The sequence below is a fragment of the Mercenaria mercenaria genome, chromosome 9 (assembly GCF_021730395.1).
Source record: "Mercenaria mercenaria strain notata chromosome 9, MADL_Memer_1, whole genome shotgun sequence".
Lineage (NCBI taxonomy): Eukaryota > Metazoa > Mollusca > Bivalvia > Venerida > Veneridae > Mercenaria > Mercenaria mercenaria.
The window spans coordinates 64,085,298-64,102,668 of NC_069369.1; the positions used below are offsets into that span (position 1 = coordinate 64,085,298).

The 17,371-nt window shown below is 34.8% G+C and overlaps 2 protein-coding genes across 2 annotated transcripts; both read left to right on the forward strand.

Annotated features, from left to right (window-relative positions):
* Positions 1-925: 925 nt before the first annotated feature.
* LOC128559554 (L-xylulose reductase-like) lies at positions 926-1,790 on the forward strand. The gene has a single exon (XM_053551569.1). The coding sequence runs from the start codon at positions 1,036-1,038 to the stop codon at positions 1,783-1,785; it is 750 nt and encodes a 249-aa protein (XP_053407544.1). The 5' UTR covers positions 926-1,035; the 3' UTR covers positions 1,786-1,790.
* Positions 1,791-2,341: 551 nt separating this feature from the next.
* LOC123547295 (L-xylulose reductase-like) lies at positions 2,342-10,572 on the forward strand. The gene has a single exon (XM_053551568.1). The coding sequence runs from the start codon at positions 2,342-2,344 to the stop codon at positions 3,095-3,097; it is 756 nt and encodes a 251-aa protein (XP_053407543.1). The 3' UTR covers positions 3,098-10,572.
* Positions 10,573-17,371: the final 6,799 nt, after the last annotated feature.

Below are 17,371 nucleotides of genomic sequence, written 5' to 3' on the forward strand. Positions count from 1 at the left end.
TAATCAAGATACACAAACACATTTAATTCCGAAGGATGTAAGAGACTGCAATTTACACTGACAATGAAGAAAACTAAATGTAAGCGTGTCCAGGAAGGGTTTCAGGTGTGAGCTGGGATAATCAAGCAAACATGAGCCGCGCCATGAAAAAACCAACATAGTGCGTTTGCGACCAGCATGGATTCAGACCAGCCTGCGCATCCGCGCAGTCTGGTCAGGATCGATGCTGTTCGCTAACAGTTTCTCTAGTTCCATTAGGCTTTGTAAGCGAACAGCATGGATCCTGACCAGACTGCGGATGCGCAGGCTGGTCTGGATCCATGCTGGTCGCAAATGAAGTATGTTAGTTTTCCCAGGGCGCGGCTCAAATAGCCAACAACAAGCATGACACTGTAATAACTTGTAATTTTGATATTAGGAGAAAACAGTACATATCATCGTTTATTAATTACCTCATTATTTCACTCATTTCTTGTTCGAATGCCATAGATACCTTATTCTTATATGGATTTTTGAACATGTACCTGTAAAAAGACAACAATCTATTACAAGTTCTTTACAAGCTTTATCAAGAAATTTTCGTATGCCGTGTTGAGTTGGTTTTACTATTAATGATACATACGATGCTTTACTACTGCGTCTTGTTTCAAGATTACTGAGACTCCACTTGATGCCGAAAGCTATTCCGATTTCCTTTCACACGTCTTCCCTTCTAAAATTTAAAAAGCTCATCTGTCATGCAAACATTTATATAACAAAATGAACAGCTCACACATGTTCTAAACATTCCAGAACACTACTTGTTCACTCTATTGAATAAGCTTTAAATTAGTAAAAGGACTGTGATTTTATTTATATTTCAGTTGGCCTAATATAACTAAATATATAGTACGTGCATTTATGCATTAATCGGTACACAGTTTGCTGCGCAATTTGTACATGCATAGTGATGATTTAAATTTGTTTTGTCCTGATTAAGCCATAATTGCTTAAGTATTTGGATGTGCTAGTTACGGTTAAGGTATTGTGTTTATAATGCCGTTTAATTTTAGCGGAAAGAAAATGTTGGTGACTGGGGCAGGGAAAGGCATCGGACGTGGTGTAGCTATTGCACTGAGTCAAAGCGGTTGTAAAGTTTATGCTGTAAGTCGGACAAAGTCTGCGCTTGATACGTTAGTGGAGGAATATCCAAGCATTGTACCCATCGAAGCTGACTTATGTAATTGGGACGATACAAGAGTAATTATAGAAAAACTTGAAGCTTTGGACGGCTTGGTGAATAATGCTGGTATAGGTGGTCATGATTACACAGCATTGGAGTGTCCAAGAGATTACTTATGTAAGTTACTGGATAACAACCTTCTTAGTGCAATAAACTGTTCACAAGTGGTTGCTAAGAAAATGATAGAAGCCAAAGTTAAAGGATCAATAGTCAATGTATCAAGTATAGGAGGCTTAGCTTCATTTTCAAATGCACTACCGTATCACGTGTCAAAAGCTGGACTGGATATGGCAACCAAACAGTTAGCTCTAGAACTCGGACCACATGGTATCCGTGTGAATTCCGTGAACCCAGCACTCGTTACGACACCAATGACACAAGCGTACATCGAGAATGCGGGGGAAAGTGTATTTATTGAACGATGCCCAATGGGCAGGATTATTGACGTACATGAAGTCGTAGATCCTATCCTTTATCTCTTAAGCAACCACTCATCCATGGTGACTGGACAAACGCACGTTGTAGATGGCGGCATACTCTCTAACATTACAGTCAAAATCTAACTCTCTAATAGTTTCAAAGTTCAACTTTGTACCGTCATAATTAAAAGTATAGTTCTGTAACATTACGATCAATGTGTGACGCTGTAACATTAAAATTAAAGTTTATCTCTCTAACATAACGGTCAAAGTGTATCAGGAAGTAGCGAGAGAAGTCAACTTATAGGTTAACATTCACCGACGAATATTGTTGATGGAATTCAGCGACCATGTCAAAAGTGGAGAACTGTTTGCTGAACCGTAAAATGTGTGTTAATTGATGAAAACGACAGTATAACTTTATTTCTAAATATGTGACAACAGAAATGAGATGAGAGAACTCCAAGTAATGCTTTCAGATCCGCTTTGAATTTGCTGATCTCTTCAATTGTTGGCAAATATTTAAAAACATAATGCATTGACCTATACATTTATTTAACCGTATAAAAGAAAGTTAGTTGATTTACAAATATGACAAGGTTTCATTAAAATCTACGTTGTGAAAGAGTTCTTTTCTAGAAACATGTCACTGAAATAGTGATTTTCCTATAGTGTAGACTCCCGTTTTGAAAACTTTATAATGCCGTTTAATTTTAGCGGAAAGAAAATGTTGGTGACTGGGGCAGGGAAAGGCATCGGACATGGTGTAGCTATTGCACTGAGTCAAAGCGGTTGTAAAGTTTATGCTGTAAGTCGGACAAAGTCTACGCTTGATACGTTAGTGGAGGAATATCCAAGCATTGTACCCATCGAAGCTGACTTATGTAATTGGGACGATACAAGAGTAAAGTTAGAAAAACTTGAAGCTTTGGACGGTTTGGTGAATAATGCTGGTATAAATAGTCATGATTACACTGCATTGGAGTGCCCAAGAGAGTACTTATGTAAGTTACTGGATAACAACCTTCTTAGTGCAATAAACTGTTCACAAGTGGTTGCTAAGAAAATGATAGAAGCCAAAGTTAAAGGCTCAATAGTCAACGTATCGAGTATAGGAGGCTTAGCTTCAGCTTCAAATGCACTACCGTATCACGTGTCAAAAGCTGGACTGGATATGGCAACCAAACAGTTAGCTCTAGAACTCGGACCACATGGTATCCGTGTGAACTTCGTGAACCCGGCAATCGTAAGGACACCAATGATGCAAGACCTCATCGGGAAAGGTTTACCGGTGGAAAGTTTAGCTATCGAAAGATGTCCAATGGGCAGAATAATAGAGGTAAATGAAGTCGTAGATCCGATCCTGTATCTCTTAAGCGATCATTCATCCATGGTGACTGGACAGACTCACGTTGTAGATGGCGGTATACTCTCTAACATTACGGTGAAAATCTAACTCTCTAAAATGGTCATCGTGCAACTTTGTACCATTATAGTTGCAGTGTAACTCTGTAACCTTACGATCAATGTGTAACTCTCTAACATTGCGATCAATGTGTATCTCTCTAACATTACGGTCAAAATCTAACTCTCTAATGTCATGGTCAAAGAGCAACTTTGTACCATCATAGTTACAGTATAACTCTGTAACATTACGATCAATGTGTAACTCTGTAACATTACGATTAAAGTTTATCTCTCTAACATTACGGGTCAAAGTGTATCATGAACTAGCGAGAGAAGTCAACTTACAGGTTAACATTCATTTAGCACACACGAATATGTTGATGAAATTCAGAGACCATGTCAAAAGTGGAGAACTTCCTTTTACGGTTCAGGAAACAATTGTTAAGATCATTTTAAATGTAGTCTAAATGAGCAGCGCTAACATTTTCAATCAGGGCACGCAGGCAATTCTTCTAATCAATAGTGCTGAAAACAATGTGTGATATATTTGAATATTGTGCAGACACTTTTTAACACATCAAGGCTAATTAGATCAATAGAACTGGATAGCTTGTCGGATGGGCGGACAAATGGATGGATAAGTGTTTTGTTTATCATTTAAGAAATAATAAATATGTTCATATATTTTTTTCAGTTAATAAAATATGGGCAGTCGTTCGGATGCGTAATAATTAAATCACGAGTGCGTAGTGTTCGGATGCGTAATAATTAAATCACGAGTGCGTAGTGTTCGGATGCGTAATAATTAAATCACGAGTGCGTAGCACGAGTGATTTAATATTCGCATCCGAACGACTGCCCATATTTTATTAACTGATAAAATTATTTGAACACATTTATTATTTCGATTCTAACCACGCAAATTCTATGCATTTTACAGTACTAAATTTTAGCTCGATACGCCATTCGGCTGGCCATATGCTATTATAAAAACCTCCCCACGAATGGAAAGCGTTGCATAAAACGTAATTTTCCAATATTCAGTAAATTTTTAATTAAAGTATTAAGTAGTTACTGCTGTGAAAATATTATTTTCAATAACATCTAACTTCGGATATGGAAATCAGAAGTAAATACTCCATTCAAAAGTTATGTATACAGTTTCTAAAAATAGTACACGTCACCTATGATGACACTGAAAAATACACACCAGAACATAGCGGCATATAAAGACGTAAACACATGAGTCTGGAAGAATGGAGCATGTATTATAATTTATTTACTGTTAAAGTAGAATCTAGTTGACACTTGTGGTGACTAGAACGCAGAAATTGTAATCTACGTACACGACCAGATATAGAGCTAGATGCACTGATGTTGAAGTACTGTCTAGACTGGCTGAAACATTTTCTTACGGTTAGAAATTATTTGTTTCAGAAAATTTGATGTACTGTTTAGCTCGACTATTCGAAGAATAAGTAGAGCTATCCTACTCACCACGGCGTCGGCGTCGGTGTCGGCGTCGGCGTCGGCGTCGGCGTCACACCCTGGTTAAGTTTTTCGTACCAGTCCACAATTTGACAAAGTCTTTCGAGATAAAGCTTTGAAACTTTCAACACTTGTTTACCATCACCATGTCCAGTTATAGGCAAGAGTACATAACTCTGTCAAGCATTTTGACTGAATTATGGCCCCTTTTGACTTAGAAATCTTGGTTAAGTTTTTCGTACCAGTTCATATTTTGACAAAGTCTTTTGAGATAAAGCTTTGAAACTTTCAACACTTGTTTACCATCACTTTGTCCAATGGCAGGCAAGAGAACATAACTCCGTCAAGCGTTTTGGTTGAATTATGGCCCCTTTTTGACTTAGAAATCTTGGTTAAGTTTTTAGTACCAGTCTACATTTTGACAAAGTCTTTTGAGTTAAAGCTTTGAAACTTTCAACACTTGTTTACCATCACAATGTCCAGTTGTAGGCAAGAGTACATAACTCCATCAAGCATTTTTGCTGAATTATGGCCCCTTTTGACTTAGAAATCTTGGTTAAGTTTTTCGTACCAGTTTATATTTTGTGTAAAGCGTTTGACATATGGCTTTGAAACTTTTATATCTTGTTCAGTATAATAGTCTCTATCAATAGGCAAGAGTACATAACTTTGTCATCTTTTTTGGCTGAATTATGGCCCTTTTTGAACTTGTAAATTGGTTCTGTTTTGTATATGTCCATGTTTTGTCAAGACTATTTGACATATGGCTTTTTAACTTTAAACACTTGTTTATCATTATGATTTCCATCTGTAGGCAAGAGTACATAATTCTGACAACTATTTTGGCTGAATAATGGCCCTTTTTGGACTTTGAAATTTGTTCAGTTTTTCTTACAAGTCAGCGTTTTGTCAAAACTATTTGAACTGTGGCTTTGAAACTTTTAACACTAGTTTATCAACATGATTTCTATCTGTAAGCAAGAGTACATAACTCTGTCAACTATTTTGACTGAATTATGACCGTTTTTGGACTTGGAAATTAGTTAAATTTTTCATACAAGTCCTTATTTTGTCTAACATGTAACTTAACATATTTGCCATCGTGGTCACACATTGCCATTTGGTGCAAGACTAATTGAAATCCACAAATACAGGAACATTTTTTGTTTAATCCATTTTTTTGTTTTGTCTGAAAATCTATGGAAATATTTCGACCCCATTCTTCAGTCAATTCTTCGAATAGTCGAGCGCGCTGTCATCCGACAGCTCTTGTTATTACTACTGGTCTGCTTATTTTATTTTGTCTCTGTTTACCGTTGCAGATTATAATACAATTGCAGATTAATAATTTTGAAAACGAATGGAGATAATTAAAGTAAAGGGTACTTATTGTTCTTTCTCGCCTGATACGGCTGGCGTATATTATATACTATATACTCAGAATGATATGATTTGTAAACATGTACTATTTATTTATTTTATTCGTTGTATAAGTATGTGATGGATTGTTCTTTATATTTTTTGTAACAGTTGAGGAATTTTACGTGTAATACCCGAGCAAAATTCAACTTAGTAGATTTTTAAAAAAAAAAAACAACAAAAAAGCTAAAACTAAAAAATATAAAAACTACCATTTAGTATTAATTTAAGGTTTAAAAGTAATGATAAGTGTAAGAAATATTCAGATAATAAAAAGATAACTTATTTCCAGTTGATGATATTTCAATCCTTTTTTCTCTCATTTCGGGTAAATGTTTGTCTTCTCTTATTTCTTTCTTATTCAATATTTAATATTGCAATGAACTGTGTAACAAGCGTTCTTGAATCGTGCTGTCCCTCATGTACTCCTGCTGCATCTATGTGTCCCCGCGTCCTGGTCTGTCTCGGTTGTTTTCTGTTAACCATCTTATGCATCCGTTCGTCATTCTTCGACCTCACTACCCTGACATTGTATCCTCATAGGTAACGAATTAGGAGCCTGGAGAATGGCGATCGGATTGCATTACTTTAGGGGGCGTGCTTGTATAAAAGCTGCATATTTTAGTTACAATTTATGTTCGTTTTTTGCGAAGTACCTGCATTTTCTCTATCGAGACATCATTATCAAGTTACACCTTGTAACCCAACTTGTATGTAACTCGAGTTTGAAATTTTCATATATTGCTTTCATTTTCATGTACGTGTCTTTGATTGACACTTCTGCTCGTTCAAATATTGATGATTTTGTTGATTCAAAAATGTACCCGCTATACTTGATCTTAGACAATATTCATTATGCAATGATCACGCGTTTAATTATTTTTTTGTCTGGTGATGTCCATCCCAATCCTGGGCCTAGTCTAGCATCTAATGGTTGTTTTTCTGTACTACATCAGAATATAAGGAGTATTCGCAACAAGTTAGATTATATCAAAGACAATTTTCTTGACTTCGATGTTATCTGTTTTACCGAAACTCACTTATCGCAAAATATTTCTGACTTGCAGATGAAACTTGAAGGATTAGGAAATATGTTTCGGAAAGATGTTTCATCACACTCAGGTGGTATACTAGTATATTGTAATTCAGGATTATAGCCAAAACGATTAAATGACCTTGAAACTATTTTACCGGAATCTCCGTGTATTAAAATAAAAGATCATGATAAAAACTTTATTATTGCTACAGTCTATAGGCCACCAAACTCTGCTATCGACTTCTGGCAAAGATGTGATGTTCTTGTTGACCAAGCCTTAGAAATTTCAGATAATATTATTTTAGTTGGCGATATAAACGAAGGTCAGTTAAATGTAACAAATCGTAAATTTAGAGACATACTTATTCTTAATAATATGACAAATGTAATCAATACACCAACTCGAATAACACACAGCACAAGCACCTTAATTGATGTAATTGCATTAACAAATACTGTAATACCGCTGGATTCTGGAGTTTTTGAAACGCCGTCAAATATAAGCGATCACTTTGCTACTTATGTTTATGTAAAAAGCAGTTTCCAGGCCAGGACATGTTACGCCCGCCGAGTGTGGAACTACCACCAAGCCGATTTTGAAAAGTTAAATAACTCGATAAACGCCACTGATTGGTCAGCTCTTAACTCAGACTCTCTAGACGTAGCCACATCTTTTTTTTTGAAAAAAACATTTTTAGATCTAGCTAAAACATGCGTTCCTACTAAAATTGTACAAATCCGCCCCAACAACAGACCTTGGTATAATTCATTTATTCGTACTACATCTAGGAAACGTGATCGTTTAAAGCGAATTGCAATCCGGTCTGGGAAACCATCAGATTGGCAATGTTACAAGAAAATAAGAAATCGTGTCAATAATATGAAAAAACACCTACGAGAACAATTTTATAATACGCTTGAATTTTCCATGAATGATTTAAGTTCTACAAATCCTAAACAGTATTGGAAAACAGTAAAAATGCTAGTCAAATAAAATTCTAAAGCCGAAGAAGAAATTCCGCCCCTTGAAAACGAAAATCATGACACTGCTATTTCTGACGTAGATAAAGCTACATTTTTGAACGATTACTTCGTATCAGTATCAGCTCTCGACGATTCCAATTCTGTTCTACCTGAGTTTGTTGCAAAGTCTAATACAACTCTGTCCCACTTTACTATTTCTGAGCAAGACGTAATTGACGTTTTAGACAACTTAGTTGTCAACAAAGCCTGTGGGCCTGATGGTATTAGTCATAAAATGTTAAAGGGATGTTCGAAAACCATAGCTAAGCCACTTTGTACTTTATTCAATAGATCTCTCATCGTAAATAGATACCCGTCTTCATGGAAAATTGCTAATGTAATGCCGCTTTATAAGAAAGGAGAAAAATCTTTACCATCTAACTTTAGACCAATTTCTTTGATCATTTGCGTAGGTAAAGTAATGGAACGAGTGATTTTTAAGTATTTGTAAAATCATCTAAACACTAATAATCTTATATATAAAAATCAGTCAGGATTTCTTCCTGGACACTCCACTGTATACCAACTTGTAGATATATATAACCAGATCTATACATCTTTAGACGAGAAGAAAGCAACCTGTATGGTTTTCTGTGATATATGGAAAGCTTTCGACCGAGTTTGGCATAAAGGCCTTATATTTAAACTGAAGCAGTATGGTATTTCAGGAAACTTGGTCAATTGGATAACAGATTACCTGGAAAATAGGTCGCAAAAAGTATTTGTAGGGCAATCATTTTCAAATAGTAGGTTATTAACTGCAGGCGTACCTCAAGGATCGGTCTTGGGCCCTCTTTTATTTCTTGTATACGTAAATGATATTGCTGATTCTGTTATAAGTACCGCTAGACTATTCGCTGATGATAGCTCACTTGCTATATCTTTACCAGACTCCGTTTATATAGAAAATGTTTTAAATTCAGATCTAAAAAAAAATTTCCAGCTAGGCAAATCATTGGCTTGTAAAATTCAATCCTTCTAAAACTGAAGTCATGTTTTTCTCCTTTAGAGATATAGCTCAACCTTCGTTAACCTTTGATAATACCCCTCTAAACTTCGTTGACGATCACAAACATCTAGGTCTTACAATAAGTCACGATGGCTCTTGGCACACCCATATAAACAATATCACTTCCTCAGCTTCAAAAGTACTCGGCTCGATGAGAATGTTAAAATTCAAAGTTAAAAGGTCTACCCTCAACAACATTTATATATCGTATCTAAGACCTCTACTCGAGTATGCTTCAGTTGTATGGGATAGCTGTACTCAATATGAAAAGGACACTATAGAAAAACTTCAATATGAAGCAGCTCGAATTGTTACTGGTTTGACTCGTTCCGTTTTCATTCAAAATTTATTAACTGAAGTTGGCTGTGTTTCTCTTGCAGATCGTAGAATTATGCAGAAATTAATATTAGCTTATAAAGGAAACAACGGACTGCTTCCAGATTACCTTATAGACATTTTTCCTCCAACAGTGCACAATTCTAACAACTATGAACTTAGAAACAACACTAATTTTGTAACATTGCCTAGACGTCTCGAAATTTACTCAAAATCAGTTATACCCGATTCAGTAAAACTATAGAATAACCTTGACCTCCCGACACGCAATGCTAACACACTTACATCTTTTAAGAGCAAATTGAAGAGTAAATTTAAATCTCCAATTGTTCTGTCTTTTTATCTAATAGGAGAACAATTCTATAATGTAGTTCAAACTCGTATTAGAAACCGATGCAGCAACTTAAACAATGATTTATTTTATAACCATTTACGAGACTATCCCAATTGCTCTTGTGGACATGGTATTGAAGATGCGGAACATTTCTTTTTTAAATGTAGCCATTATGCCGGTGCTCGTCGATTGTTATTTATCAATAGTCGAAGATTTCATCCTCTTAGTACTCACAAATTACTTCACGGAATTGATTCACTTACTATTGAGGAGAACAAATCTTTGTTTTTAGAAGTACAAACTTATATGAAAAATACACATCGTTTCTCTAGCACTGCCTCCTGATCTTTTGACTATATGTCTGTTTTTAAGGCTCTGGGCTGGGCTGGGTGTGGGAATTCTGCAGCGGATGCGATGAGGTGCACTGATTGACTTTACGCTTGTCTGTGTTAGTTTTATTGTTGTTTTTTTTTTCTCTTTTCGATTGTTTTTTCCCCCTGCCTTTCTTCTACTTAATTTACTGTATTAACTCTGCTTCTATATATATAAGTAAGTTTATATCTTAAAATTATATTTTGTTAAGCATATTTTTTTCTATTCTACAAAAATCCGCCATTTAGTTAAATCTAACATTAATTTGACAGCCACGGACGGACCGATTTCTAATGTTGGCAAAACTTGTGGTCCAACCCTTTTGTATTATCGCACATTCGCAAAGTTACTGAATACTTTCTAATGTACAGTAGTAATATATATGTCTTGTATAATGATAGTATGCTGTTGTATAAATATTTACATATGTATCTGTATAATATTGTCTTGATGTACATTACCATAATGTCTTGTGTGATGATTACAATAAAATATGATTAAACTAAACTACTGGTCTACTTAGCACTGAAAAAGTCGAGTATTTAGTCGGCATATCAGGCCCGTAGACAGAGGTAAAAAAAGGGAGGCATTTGTTAGGGGGCTTGGGGGCATGCTCCCCTGGATTTTTTTTCGAGAATGCCATTTCGTGCGTTTTTCTGCATTTCAAACATGTTTTTGTTTCTTTTAAGACACCGATTTCGGAAAAAATAAATGACGTTAAAAAGATTCGCGTACATTTTAGTTAATATAGATATACAGAAAAATAAGAGTTTTGAAATAGCCAACGTATTTGCGATTATTGTCACTCTAAAACGCTTATTTAAAGGCATATGGTCATGTTTGCTTGGTTCTTACATCTTCAGTTGAGTAAATGTATATATGTTCATGTATAAACTTTTTAGCATGGCTGACGTGAAACTAAAATTTGAAAGAAGCAAAACAGTTTATGCATATACAAATACAATACAGAAATGTAATACAAAATTAATGTACTTAGTACATAATATATTTTGTCAATCTTCTAAAAATAATATATTACATTTTTGAAATTCAGCACTTGGATAAATAGTGCGTATCACATGTCAGATCTAAAAGATCAAATGTTGTCATAAACTTATACTTATAAGTTAATCAAAATCTAAAATGTCAAACATTTATATAAAAAAAGTATTAACGGGAAGATTCCATACTTACGAACAATTAATAAGTGTATCTGATATAAGTTCTTAACTTGTAAGTGACCATAAATTTTTGAGAGAAATCTTATAACGAAGTTTTGAAATGCTGTACGTAGATCAATAATCGTGACTTTTTAGAAATGATATGTTCAAAAGCGTATTAAAAACAAAACCTCATGATTGCAAGACTTCATTCTGTTGTAATGTCAAAATGAATCAATTTAGAAAATATATCAACATTCAGTCAGATAAGCGCCACGTTTTATTTAGGTATGCATAACATAAACTTCTTTCGCAAGAACATGACCCAGCTGACAGCGACAGTGTCACGGGGGAGGAAGTGACACACGAAGGATGGAGTTCTTCTGATAACCTGTCATGTTTTCTTCTGATAACTGTTACGGAGTTCGTCTGATTTCTGAATGACGTGCCAAGGAATCGTAGGAAAAAATGGTAATTATTTATCTTTAAATAGAGAGAATGGGGTGTAAAACTAAAGTTTGATGATCAAGGTTGCCTGTTGTCTTGTGCTATGCGTCAGAAAAACTGTTTAGTCTAATAATTAGCCCCACTACTTTGAAAAGAAGACATTTTGAGTAAAATATCGAAATCGTTTGCTCATTCATACATATTATTCTTCTTATTCACGTTCTTCATCCGCAGCACATGCAATAGAATAATTTTAGTGCAAAGTTGCAAACATATACCACTTTCTAACAATTTTATGCCCGATTTTTCAAATGTTACGGAATTTCGGTGATAACTCTGAAGATGTCGCAGAGTTCTTATGATAACTTTTATTACTGCCAGGGTGTTTCTTGAGCTATGTTAAGATACTTTTTAGCTAATTTTATTATTTAAAAAGGGTGTTAACGATGTTCTATCGTAATATATTTATCCAAGGCACAGTATTGTGGTTATATAATGTACGGTATGTGTGTTTTTGAGTTCCAATGATAAGTTTTTAGTGTTATATTTGTTATTCTGACTAGATGTTACTTTTAAGGGGACTGTGTACGCTAATAATGATGATCTGGCTAACTATGGTTAATTTTTTAAATACAAATTGCACATAAATGATGTACAGTGTTAAACAGTTACAGAAATGTACTCTTATTTTCATTTCTAACACGATCCGCAGCAGTTGCTATATAAACATATAGCGAAATCGCCTATACATGATCTACGATAAAATATAGCTGTTCCATTCCACCCTACGATTGTAACATGACTGTGAGATTCTATTCTGCTTCCGTTATATGCCGACTTAATACTCGACTTTTTCAGTGCTAAGCAGTAGTAATAAAATGTACATCAAATTTTCTGAAACAAACAATTTCTAACTGATGAATTTATTTGTTTATATTTTTACCGTAAGAAAATGTTTCAGCCCGGTAAGTTTCAACCTCAACATCGGTGCATCTATCTGGTCGTGTACGTAGTTTACAATTTCTGCGCTGTAAGCACCACGAATGTCAACTAGATTCTACTTTGACATTACTAAAATAAAATTATAATTCATGTTCCAATCTTCCAGACTCAATTGTTTACGTGTTTATATGCCGCAATGTTCTGGCGTGTATGTTTCAGTGTCATCATGTAGTGACGTGTACTATTTTAAGAAACTGCATATATATAAGGTTCGAGTAAAGTATTTACATCTGATTTCTATATCTGGCCTTAGATATTATTGAAAATAGCATTTTCACGACTTAATACTTTAATTAAAATTTAATGAATATCGGAAAATTCCGTTTTATGCAACGCTTTCCATTCGTGGGAGGTTTTTGTAATAGCATATGGCCAGCCGAATGACATATTGAGCTAAAATGTAGTGCTGTAAAATGCGCAGAATTTGCGTTGTTAGAATCGAAATAATAAATATGTTCCAATAATTTTATCAGTTAATAAAATATGGGCAGGAGTTCGGATGCGTAATAATTAAATCACGAGTGCTACTCACTCGTGATTTAATTATTACGCATCCGAACTCCTGCCCATATTTTATTAACTGATAAAATATAGGGACATATTTATTATTTCTTAATTAATTGGCTTGGAAATTACATTGTGGATTCTATTGTAAGAAAGTGCAGAATCCTCTTACTTTATAATATTTCCAGCTAAACTCTAAAATGCCATTCTATTCATCTTACAGCATTTAGATAGCACTTTGAAATTCACATTATTCACTTAATATGATATTCTATATGACAAATAGTATATGCACGTATGAGGATGACAACCCCCTATTCGGTACGCAGTATTCAGCGCATCGAAAATTATATGCATTCTGTAAGATGTAATGACAATACTGCAGTAGTAACGCCAGTCACATTAAGAACATGTCGGTTATCTGCCTCAGATCTGTGGTAAATATGCTATAGCAACATATGACTCAGGTCAACTGATTACACATGAAGCGGTAGCTCGCTCTCTGTGTTGTGTAGTGTCGCATTGTGACTGTACTTTTTCAGTGTCAACTATATGAAGGATTTAAAAAATTATGATGGTAAAGTTATAATTATCATGGTAAATCATACTATATAGCATTTTTTAACATTAATCCGATCAACAACTTCAGAAACAGACAGCCTCTGCAAATGCAGCAAATAGATGTACCCTAAATTAAAGATAACGGATTTGATTTCAATTCAGTGATCAATCAAAACGGAAACCAATAAATCGTTGTTCACGAACATTAGCACATCCATTGATAGAACGAAAAAATACAATTTACTGCATTTATTATCTATTCGTATTTTACTATATATGTCATTATACTGCATATAGTTTTAAACTTTACAAAAGACTCATACCGTACGTTATATAACCACAATACTGTGCCTCGGATAAATATATTACGTTAGAACATCGTTAACACCCTTTTTAAATAATACTAGAAAATCTTAAATAGCCAAGAACACCCTGACAGAATAAAAGTATCTAAGAACTCTGAGACATCTTCAGAGTATCACCGATTCGTATATTGAAATCGAGCATAAAATTTAAAAGTGTATATTTCAATTTCATGGCGTAGCTTCTATAAGGCACTGCAGGCCCGGGCCTGCAGATTATCCGAGACAGTGTAAAAATAAAAATGTCAAATATGCAATAAAAATCAAAGGGTAAGGGGGGTTAGGCTGTAGGAGGTAATGAATCAGTCACTAACGGGAGCGTACCTGGATGGTTTTAAACTGTACGCTAGATATGAGCAGCACAGTTACGATGCTGCGAGTATGATGTAGGTGAGGGAGGGGTCTCCTTCTCCCAGAAAATTGAGATTTAGTGAATGTTTTAGGCAAGAGATGCGTTCTCTTGCTATATTCCAGCGTTAATCTTTTTTGTTTGTCACATTTGTACTACATATTTCTGAGATAATCATTTAAAATCAAAGATTAGCACACCGCTCATGCTTAATGGCAGGGATCGTGACATTGTCTAAAAACAAAAACTGCAACTCGAGCAGCCCAGGATATTTTGAGGAATACAACCATTTTTCATATACTTTATTTATAATGAAGAGTTCTAATTAACTTGACCATGAAATTGTATATCACTCTACCACGGCTGAGACTTAGAACGTTGAAGAATCAGAGTTCTGTGAATTGCTCTACACAATATACTCCCTGTTTTCGTACATTAGACATCAATAGTAACAGTAGATATATGGTTATGTTTCAAAATATTTGTGTCACTGAAACACTGTGTCATTCTATGATATATTTTATTGTACAACTGCCAAGACCCGCTCACGCCAAAGGGGCCTAACACTATGGCAGTTTGGGTAACTGCATCTAACAGCTACACACGTGAAAACAGCGAATATTTGAACCGTGTGCAAAGCTGTCACTATGATTATTTATTTATTTATTTATTATTCATTTAATATCCTCCACAACACCAAGATTACATAGGCAATGAATGGAACGTTACCTAGCACATTAAAGGTATACTAGGTTTTTTTGGTTTTATCATAATTGAAATCTTCATAATTAATGCATTGCGTCTGCATCCGCATTTTGGTAAGTTTTTGATACCTCGCACTTTAAAGGTATACAAGTTTTTTTTTTACTTTTGTTGTAATCGTATTTGAAATCTTCGTCAGTGTTTAATTTAATGCATTGCGTCTGCATCAACATTTTGGCAAGTTTTTGATTAATGTATCTATGCACACATTGCAAACGTTTCAAGTTTTCTCACGGGAAACTTAACATTTTTTAGTCATTAAACATCTAATTTTGGCAAAATGCAAATTTAAACTGCGCAAATTGCTAAAAGTACTTCTGTATTCAGATCTGGATATAGATTGATAGATGTTATTGCAACCATTAATAAAGTCTTCGATATCACGTAAGCAGTCACGTTTTTCTTACTCGAAATAACGGAAGACTATCAGTTTTATTCTCGCACTGCTCTGTTTTATTACATCTTATTGATACTTGAATAGCAGTCAGGCGGGTGATCCTTTGTGCAAACAGATTCCGACATGCCCAAATTGAGTATATAGAGACCGTACTATAGCTCTTCGCATACTTTGATTTTTCAAACTAAAGTGATTTTTACAAGTGCACCGGTTACGATAAAAATGTAAAGAACGGACTCTGTCTATGAAACTTTGAAATTAATGAATGACAGTCGATCTTAGTCATAATACTGACTGACAGTGAATGCTAATGACTCCATGTGTTGCAGAAAGGTATTTAGTTTGTAACTGTAATTTCCCATCAATTGAAATCCTCTCAAAACTAGTAAAATAATTACTTATATTTGGACAAAACTCACCGTCTTTGCCGTTCGACAACTGCAAAAAGGGCAAATATAAAAGATTCAGTGTAAGTAATATTTCACTGGTACTACCAGTTAGTAAGTTCATACTCTGAACAACACGTCAGAGAAATTTGGGCAGACTTGACCGATTATGACGTTGGCAGCATTAGATTATTTTTTTTTTTTTTTTACACAAAAATTGCCGTTAGGTAACAGAACGAATGCGCCAATAATCCGGAGTTCACCGATTATTGTTCCAGTTCACGCAATGTAATCCAGCAATTAAACTGCATAGCTATTAGCTACTGCTGTTATAGAGAAGTGGTAGAGTGTCTGCCTTAGGTGTGAGAGGTCCTGGGTTCGAGTGCCAGTTAGAGCTTAACTATTTAGATTCTGCTAAAGCATAGTTTTGCTGTTAATAGACTGTTCCAGATGTTCTAAATTTTTAGCAGACAGTATCATGGATCATTATTTAGCAATCCAGATCAAAGTTGAATGTTAAATCAAATGCACCCAATTAGAAAATATTGACTATATTATGTCCCTTCGATGTTTATACTCTCCATGTTCAAGAAGAGTTACATTTCCTTGATCACAAAATTTTCGTTAACATGAACATATTAAATGCTCATAACTCCACACTTCTGGTTAAAATATTGTCTATATTTCTGTTTTTGAGAAATATATGGACATTTGTATTCATTTGAAAGCTTTTTAACTTCAAACCTATGATTTGAAAAATTAAGGTACTATCTCTAGAGTATACCGAGGTTCAATGGGCAAAGTGATATGTAGGTATGTTTGTAGAAACGAGCGCTCGGTAGTTGCCGTAGAAACTTGCATGCACAACGGAATCTCGCTTTTGACTGAGTATCGCAACTAGGGGTTTGTGGCAAAATGTTTCGCCTGAAGCGGTGGTCTAAATCTAAAACATCCAAACATCCAGTTAATATACATGTACCGGTATGCTGAGATTTAGTGTCAATTAAATATAAATCATTGGCTACATTTTTTGTAATAGCAGCAAATATTTATACTGTGTTTAGCTATACATGCATTACGTCTTATTTTAAACCTAGGGCATATAGTACTGTTAATACAGATAAACTTGTTACTTTATGTTTACCTCAACTATACGAAGTAACTGTTCATATTTTCAAATATGAAAGTCTTTAGCTTGTATCCGCTTGTATCTTTGTATGTTCGAAACCTCGCACGAGGTGTCTATTTTTTTCATTTGTTCATTGTGAGGTGAAACCATCAGGTTGGCTTTCTGAACAATTTATGGCTTTATCCAGGTATCAGTTCATACTATCAGTTGGCTTTTGAACAATTTATGGCTTTATCCAAGTATCAGA